Below are 9,388 nucleotides of genomic sequence, written 5' to 3' on the forward strand. Positions count from 1 at the left end.
TGGTACATCAGTCAAAAATAAATCTTTGTGTTTCTGTGCTTCAATGTCATAGTGTCTACACTTTTGCTTATGGTATGGAGACTAAATCTAATCAATGGATAACTTCTTATATTGGGACACTTTTAGTCTAATTTAGCAAAGATCCTCTGTGTGGTAATTTTGATTTCACAATCAAATGGTGAGTACTGTTTGTGTGCAGTCTTGAGCAAGATGCCAAGAAGAGGAAGAACATATGTGAGGACCAGGCAGTCAGAGCGGATAGAGTCGTTGAAGTCCACCCATTGCTGGTGGTGGATGCCCCAGCTCATGCTGTCCACCTGCACGCACCAAGTCGCTGTGGCTGAGGCAGGACTGCGAGTTGGAGTGGCTGCACTCATAGGAGGCGATCTGCAGTGGAACATGCCAACAGGAAGGGAAATCCTCCCGAGAACACATTACCGTGAATTCATTGACAAGTCCCTGTTCTAAACCCACTCGCTGTGGCTGGGGGACTGGGGATGCAGAAGGCAGGGGCATCAACAGCTGTAGCAGAGGCTCGGGAGTGTGCGTGCTCGAGTGTGTGCATATGTGTGCATGTTTCAGACCTATCGGGTGACTTAAGCCTGATTTGGCTAACAATAGAATTTCTCCCTTTTTCCATTTCCATATCACCAATGCAGTGTTTTTGTGTGCTTTTATTTTTCATCACATTAGAACTGTGCATCCTTTCTATTCAGCGCTTTAGAGGTCTTTGAAGCAGTGTGGAAAAGGGAGGTCGATACAGAAAGAGCAAGTCAGAACAAGTATCCTCACTTTCATTATTTTATTGAACCCTGTACAGTTCAGTACAGAAATACAAACACTAGGAATACAAACACATCCACACTGAAAACTGTGGGTACATTTCTTTTAAATGTTGGTGGCTCAGAAGGGCTAACGAGGGAGAATTTTTTCTCATTTTGCCTTCTAAATTCAAGATGTCCATGGTGATCTGGGCCCATGTGAGGGCGCTGCTCCCCAACAATCCTGAAACACCTCCCCTTCGCAGAAGCTTATCAAATTCCACTCAATTTCCAAGGCCGTCTAGGTCTCTCTTCCCAGGACGTCTCCTCTTAGAACCAGCTTTTCCCAGTCTCTCCTTCTCTGAATGTCTACATCTGCTTCATCAGCACCCAGTCGAGCACTTAGGCGTTGTCTTTCTTGTATAATTTCTTCTTTTCCTGGTACAGTGTCTTCAACAAGGTTATAAGCTCCTGGGTAAGGACCACATTGCACTTCCCAATCCCCCGTAAGTCCTTATTAATTAATTAGATGGATAAACAGAGCCCTGGGAACGTGACAAACAGTTAAACCAATAATGATCCCAATTCTATTTTGGGAAATAGTAACTCTGCCACATGAGGCGTGAGTTGCCTATGTGGATGATCAGAGACACAGAAGCCACTTTCTCCCACCGGCTCCTCTAGCACTTTCTCTGGTTCCAACACCCTCCAGTTCTATGCTGTCCTCAGTGACCTGGAAGACGTGGGAGGGAGGGAGGGGAGGTAGTAATGGCCCAGAAACCTGCAGGCTGGTGCAGGCCGAGGGCAGGAGGCCTTCCTGATGGTGGGGAACATCAGAGCACCTCTAGGGCCATCCTGTTAAGGTCTCAGCACATCCCTCTAATGGCTGAAGGAGAGACAGGAGGAGTGGCCTGGGGAAGAGAATGAAATGAAAGAAAAAGTGATAAGCAACATATTTCAGAAGGAAAATAATGAAAGAGATTCCTAGCCACTCTCTTGCGTTTTAGAAGACGGATGGGTCAGTGGGATGAGACGCCGGGTCCTCGCTGCTGCCAGTCACGCTTTGCTGCGTCTCCCTGTGTCCCCGCCAACGCCCCACTTTACAATGTGCGGACGTTCTGGGGCTAACGCCAGCGAGACTTTTATCAGAGATATTTGAACACCGAGTTTAACGCTAACGTTCTGTACGTTCTTTTTTTCATTAAAAATAACTGCAAAACTCTTTTTTAAAAAGACAGGTCTTATTTAAATAAAAAAAAATGTATAAACACATTTAAGGTCCTCTAGAAACTCATGGTTAAATAAACTTGTATATCAAAATGTATAAGCTTGCTTATTGAAATATTTGAATAGATCTGATATAACCCTGGCTTTTTCCAAAAGCAAAGTCATTCATTTAGGAGCCATTAATGCACCTGCGGCCCGTGGAGGCCTCCGTGGAGACAGCTCATTCCTCTCCCTCCTCCGCCCCACACAAGTGCTTTAGTTTGCACACTGGGTTTTCCTGATGTGCTTGCAGACGTGTCCTCCTGACTCTCTGGTGATCACCTCTGTGTCTCTGGATGAACCCTCCTGAGCTTGTCAGCATGTTGCTGCCACGACCCTGCTGGAGGAGCCGTGGCTGCTCACATTTGAGCGGGTAGGACTGAACCTGCCGAATTAGGCTCATAATCAGAGCCTAATGTAGGAAGAGTGCCTAGTGTGTCCCAGACACTGACCAAGAACCCTGTACAAAGTATGTGTGCAGCCAACATGCCACAGTTATTGTCAGGACTTCCCCAAATGTCTGTGAGATCTGGGGCAAGAGCATAAACAGAGCCCTGCCGCACCATGGACTTCCGTCTCTCTTCCCACTCCCTCACACGTCCAAGGTCCAGCCACATGCCCCCCTTCCCACGGACAGCTGCCCTGTAACTACCTGTGTCCTTGGGAGGATAGGCCTGTGGAAGGCTCTCTGGGGTCTTGGGAGCAAGCTCTCAATGCAGGGAATTCTGGAGCCCCGGGTATAAGGAGTGTGGTCCAGAAGGAGGAGTGTGGCCTGTCCTGTGAGGAGATTGCAGTGGAGGAGGCTGGAGTGGGGCTCTCTGAAGCGCTAGTGCAGGCCAAGGGCCCTGGCTGACCAAGTCCAACCACAACACTGAGCACTGTGGAGAAACAAATCCAGAAAGGTGCCCATGGCTGGTGAGTGGAGGGACTGGGAGCTGAACTCGAGTCTGTCAGCCTCTGGGACCTGGACTAACGCCTCTGTGTGTACACAGTGGTGTCGGATGTTACCTTCTGGATGAACACGTCTTCTGTCTTCCCTGAATTACACGCTTCTCATCATAGGTTCAGTGTCACACTTTTTTTTTTTAATTTGCAAAAGGCCTAGCACCCAAGTTACCTGCTGTGTCCCTACGAACCCTGAGGATCTTTGGCTCTAACAGGAGTTCCGGTATATTCTAGTGGATTCTTCAGTTGACTGATGGCTCCCAGGCTGATTTCTTCATCCTAGCTCTAAGATCTCAGCATTAACTGACTGTAAAGGGCTCCGTGGTCCCTGATTCACTTATCTGAGTGTAGACTTCTAGGATAGCAGTAATGGGTGACTGTCAAAAGGACATTGAGGACGCTCACATTTCCTTGAGTTAAAGGAATTTTCTGGAAAATAGTTAATTTATTCTGGCCCTTTTACCGTCTACAGTCCATGTATATGGTATCACCACAGTCAATTTTAGAACATGCTCACCACCACAATGAGAAACCCTGTATCCTTTACTTATCATTCCCTTATCTGCCCATCCCCCAGCCCTAAGCAACCACAGACCTAGTTACTGTCTCTGTAGATTTGCCTCTTCTGGGGATTTCATATTAATAAAATCCTGCAAAATGTGGCCTTATGTGACTGGCTTCTTTCACTCAACATGTTGTCAAGGATCATCCATGATGTAGCATGTGTCAGTACTTCATTCCTTTTTACGGTTGAATTATATTCCAGTGTATGGAGATATCACATTTAATTACCCAATCATCCCTTGGTAGACGTTTGGGTTGTTTTCACCTTTAGGCTATTGTGAATATTGCGGCTATGAACATTCGTGTCTAAGTTTCTGTTTAAACACTGCTTTTCAGTTCTTTTCAGCATGTACCTAGGAGTGGAATTGCTGAGTCATGTGGTACCTCCATGTCTAACTATCTGAGGGGCTGCTAAACTGTTTTCCACAGTGGCTGCACCGTTTCACATTCCCAGGAGCAATTCCCAGAGTTCCAGTCTCTCTGCATCCTTACCAATACTTGCTGTTTTCTGTTTCTTTTTTTTTCTAAAAGTATTGTTACCATCCTAGTGGGTATTAAGTGGTATCTCACTGTGGTCTTGATTTGAATTTCCCTAATAAGTAATGATGTTGAGCATCTTTTCATTCACTTGTTGGCCATTTGTATATCTTCTTTGGAAAGATGTCTATTCAAGTCCTTTGACAATTTTTTAACTGCATTGTTTGTGTTGTTGAGTTGTAAGAGTTCTTTATATATTCTGGATACTAGACCCTTATCAAATATATGGTTTGTAACTATTTTCTCCCATTCTGTGGGCCTTTTTACTTTTTTGATAGTGTCCGTTGATGCATAAAATGTTTTAATTTTGATGAACTCCAGTTTATTTATTTTTTATTGTTTGTGCTTTGGTGTCATATTTAAGAAATCATTGCCTAATAAAAGATCATAAAGATGTATGTCTGTGTTTTCTTCTAAGAGTTTTACAGTTTGAGTTCTTACAGTTAAGTCTTTGATCTACTTTGATTAATTTTTATTGTGAAGTAGGGGTCTAATTTCATCCTTTTGCATGTGGATATCCAGTACCATTTGTTGAAAAGTTATCCTTTCCCCACTGAATGGTCTTAGTACCCTTGTCAGACTCACTCGACATAGACAGCTGGGTTTGCTTCTGGACTCTCAAGTCTCTTCCATTCACCTGAGTGCCAGTATCTCACTTTCTTGGTTGCTGTAGCTTTGTCACCAGTTTTGAAATGGAGAAGTGTGAGTCCTCCCGCTTTGTTCTTCTTTCTCAAGATTGTTTTGGCTATTCTGGGTCCTCTGCAACTCTGTATCAATTTTAAAATCAATTTATCAATTTCTACAAAGAAGTTACCTGGGACAGAGCACTACTTTTGCTTATATAAATTTGGGAAAAGAATTAGCATTCTGGGAGAGCATCTCTACTATAGTGGAAAGAAGTCCCAAAGGTATGCAGGAGAGCAAATACCAGTACCTCACTCAGCATAACTGAGTCTTGATAGGGATTCATATTGAAGCCCAAAACAAAGATGGCCACACAGAGTGTTGAATTTGAGGGGACACTGAGAATATGTGAATTCCTGACACTTCCATTTGTACAGTAATTTAAAGATAACAAAGTGTGTTCGCAAGCTTCCCCATCTTCTCATCATAATTACCCTAGGCTTTAGTGAGGCAGGCATTTATTATCACTGTGGTTTTCAAAAAGGTAATTTAGGTGCAGAGAAGATAAGAAGTGACTTGCTCAAAGAGAGAAGCCAGTAAGTAGGGTAACCAGCCACCCCGGTTCGCCTGAGACTGGGGGTTTTGTGAGATGTAGATCTTTTACTGTGAAAACTGGGAGAGTACCTGGAAGACGTGACTGAGCTAGTCACTCCGCTAGCAAGTAGCAGAGACAGGCTAACAACTCAGACCCAGTAGCTCTTGGTTTAATGCTGATGCTACCAGATGACCTCATCCAGCACGCTTGACCTTCTCTACGTTGGGAATTCTGCTTAAAATCCCTCTCTTCACTCAGCTTTTCTTGAGTCATCCTATTTGGAACCTTCAGCTGCCCTGACCTCTCCAACAATCCCTTGTATTTGGTGTCCCAGTCACGACTGGTTCTATATTTTCTCCAGGAGATGGGTTCTGATCGTTTTTATGATGTTTATCTTTCCTTTCTCCTTCAGCTTGTGGGGCACAGAGGCAGAGACAGTGCTTCTCCCTCCTTCCCATGACATGAGTGGGGACTTCAGACATACTGCTGCCTGACCAAGGAGAAGTAAGTAGACATTCAAAATATCTGAACTTCAGGGTCAGGTCAGTTGCCAGAGGTCACCATTTATTAGAATTCAGTTAGTTTTTAAAGCTAAACAAGAGTCACTTAGCGCCACAATTTGTGTATTTATTGCCTTTCTAAGTGATCATAACAAGAAAAACACAGCCTAGCACAAATCAATGACCCGTCTCAGAGAGCCGACTCTGGCGTCCACGGCCCCCCAGTCGTGGTACCACCTGTAGTCCCCTGGCCTCAGTAGGTACTGCCGCCCCCGGTAGCTGGGCATCTCATAGAGGACCCACCAGCCCTCCAGCACTTGGAGGGAGCGGAGCTCACTGAGCCGGAAGCGATCATGGATGCAGGGGCAGTCCTCCGTGAGCTCAGACACGAGACCTCTGTAGTCATCTCTCTCGTACAGCCTTATCCTATGAGAGCTGGTCTGTTGTAACAATAAGCAAGAAAAATAAATAGTGTGCATCCTTGATGTCAATAACAGTGACTCAACCAGCTGCATCTTTGTGAAGCATGGCTTTCAAACCATCCTGTCATACATGCATCATCTCCTTACATTGTTGGTCTAACAAATTAGGAAGAGGCTTAACATAAAACTGACCTGACTAGTGGACTATCTTGTGGAAGAAACAAACATTGAGATAAAGGGAATAAAAGGGTTCCTTTGTAGGAAACCATCTGTCGCAACTGTGTTTAGTGTGTCTGAGAGACGATGGTAACCCCTTTTCCATTGTGACTGCGTATGACGGAGTCCTATCAAGCTTGTTTTTAGGTCACTTTTGTATTCATAATTTACAACAATCTATATTTACTCTGAGTCCGCACATCTGACATTTTGCCGTCACTTGTACCATTTGAGTTTCTTGCCTCAAAGAAATTCCTGTTTTATTTGTATCTCTTTTTGCATTTGCAAATTTCTCTAGCCTAATTCTGGCTTCACTTCTCGAATCTGCTTGCCACACCGCATAATTTGGTGTCATCAGAAAGCAGAAACACAAACTCCACATTCTTAAAACACATTAGCCAGCACTTTGGCTAGGACAACGTCCGTGACACCCTGACACATGATCCGTCTCTGCTCGTTGTTAGAAACTGTCGATAACAACAAGCTAAAACACATCATTCCAGCTTCTAGATCCGTGTGTTGTAGAGCAGGTACTGAAAACAACTGCCGATACAGTAAGAATGCATCATACCTGTATTGTTCTCCTGCAGTCTGTTAGTGTTTCTATCATTAAAAAATAATGATCCAGATAGATTTTTTCTTTACTGAACAAGGTGATTTTTATTTAGAAATTAGAGATCAGCTAGATGCTACCAAATTTAATTGTAGAGGCTATGTTGTAATTTCTGGTGCCCTAAAAACCATCTTGTCATCCTTAAGTAAGAAAAAAATAGAGATTATAGTTATTCATAATCCTGCTCACATTTTTTCAATGCTTGAGAGTCAGGAATTGCTATCCTTACTGTGGACACTAGCCTTGAATTGAAACAGACTGACTTGTAACAGGAATTTACGGCCACGGATCAATGATGCTTTCACATCAGTCCGGTTGAAGCAAGACTCACGTAAGGAATTGCCCGGCAGGAGCCCACCGCGTCTCCGAGGCCCATCCAGTGCTGGGAGTCGGGGTAGTCGCCGCGCCGCACCAAGTACTGGTGGCCCTGGTAGTGGGGGCGCTCGTAGAGCATCCAGCAGCCGCTGTCCACGCGCACCGAGTTGCAGCGGCTCAGGTGGGGCTGCAGGTTGGGCTGGTCGCTGGTGCACTCGTAGCGGCGGCCCTGGAAGCCGCGGTCCTCGAAGAAGGTGATCTGCGGGGAGAACGAGAGGCGGCAGCACGTCAGCCGGGAGGACCCCCACGGCAGACGCTCAGCAGACACGGCGTGGCCCTGCTCGGCTCACCTTCCCCATGGCTGTTGACAGCGATGACCAGAGTCCAGACTGCGGGGACAAGAGTGGCAGCCGGTCTATGTAGCAGGACGGCTGCTGCGTTGGCAAGAACAGCACAAAAGGGGCCTGGGGGTAGCGCATGAGGGATTTCTACATTCTCTGTTTTTTTCATTTGGGATCACGGGGCAGGGGGCTCTCCTTTCTGGCATTTTCGAGCTGTGCTCACTAGCTGTGGTGAGAGGAATTGAAGTCAGCAGAGTCGTTATGACCTTGGAGACAAAGGGCGCACTTCTCACCCCGTGCGGCTCGCTGGAAACACATCCACGCCCAGCATTTTGTAATGTTTGCCTGTGGAGACTGCAGAGGTGAGGTTGGTGGTTCCATCTGGGGTGACCTGTGACGATTCTACGAGTTTCAGAAGGACTTGAAGTGCTAAGGGAAACAAAAAATTCTCCAATTGGAAGAAAATTACATCCTAAATTATCTCATCAGCATTATATGGTTTTGATAAAAAATATTTTGCACGTGTTTATATAGGAGAAAAAGGATTAGAGTGTGTATGTATACATCAAAAGGTCAGCCATGGTTATCAATGAATGGCAAGATTATAGGTCCTAGTTTTATGTTTTTTATTTCTCCTTTTGTGGTTTTTGATTGTTTCAACTTCCTATTATAAATATATATTACTTTCATGGGATGCAAAAAATAAAATCAATTTGTACATATATGACTTTGAGTTGCTGGTGAAAAGCAGCAAATTTTGGAAATAGGTATATTTTGTCTTGAGGTTAAATACTTCTCATTGGGCTAAAAATAAAGAGGTCTCGAGACTCTATGGGACGGTCCCAGAGCAGGAACACAGGATCCACCCCAGCCCCGCCCTCCCACCACCGTCTCCCAGGCTTGTTTGGTGTTCAGAGCTGACATCATGATCTGCCTGCATCGCTCCTGGAGCGTCACCATTTCAGAGAACCCAGATGACGGCCTGGAGAGATTTCTCACTGCTACCAAGCCATTGGTTTGAAGCACTCCTCAGATACGTGAGTCAAGGATGACTCCATCCCCAACTCATCTTTTGGCATCCGTGTGTGTGTGTGTGTGTGTGTGTGTGTGTGTGTGTAGAAAGATGACATCAAACCTTCGTGGTCCCGACCCAGGGAGGGGCTCTCAAAGGACATCCAACCACACACAGCTACATGTCCCACCAGGCCTTCTGGGAAGGTCCTCAGGCAGCAGATGTGCAGATGTCAAAGGAGACACAGCAAGAGAGAAAAAAACATCCCCTCGCAGCTGGCAGAGCTACACAGAAGAAAACGGGGGAGTCCTGGGAAGCGAGGCTGTGTCCAGGGACCATGGGCGCCTCCTCCATCTCCTCCCGATGCGGCAGGTCTGCTGCAAACCTCAGATACAGCCATGGGAGAACCAGCGTGGAGAGCCTGCGCTGGCGTCCCACCACCATGCCACTTCAGAACACACCTCCGTCTCAGCAAGTCAACACACCACTCAGCTGTTTCTGCATATGTTGAAGAAAACTGTTCTGCAGGAAGATGGGCATCAGAACCTTAAGAAAAGTGTAATCTGTCCTCACATCCATTTGGTCAAATTGTTTCTACCCGTAGTTGCAAGCTACACTGTGTGCCTAATCAGCATTTTGGAAAGGTGCTGAAAGATTAGAACTTTTTCCCCTCATAG

The 9,388-nt window shown here is 45.6% G+C and overlaps 1 protein-coding gene across 1 annotated transcript; it reads right to left on the reverse strand.

The window, feature by feature from the left end:
* Positions 1–5,841: 5,841 nt before the first annotated feature.
* Positions 5,842–9,359, reverse strand: LOC103543006 (gamma-crystallin A-like). Its single transcript, XM_008509937.2, has 3 exons — positions 7,709–9,359; positions 7,375–7,617; positions 5,842–6,232 (listed from the first exon to the last, which is right to left on the reverse strand). Exons 1-3 carry the CDS (start codon positions 7,835–7,837, stop codon positions 5,960–5,962), a joined length of 645 nt encoding a protein of 214 aa, XP_008508159.1. The 5' UTR covers positions 7,838–9,359; the 3' UTR covers positions 5,842–5,959.
* Positions 9,360–9,388: the final 29 nt, after the last annotated feature.

Source organism: Equus przewalskii, chromosome 17 (assembly GCF_037783145.1).
Source record: "Equus przewalskii isolate Varuska chromosome 17, EquPr2, whole genome shotgun sequence".
In the NCBI taxonomy this organism is placed as follows: Eukaryota; Metazoa; Chordata; class Mammalia; order Perissodactyla; family Equidae; genus Equus; species Equus przewalskii.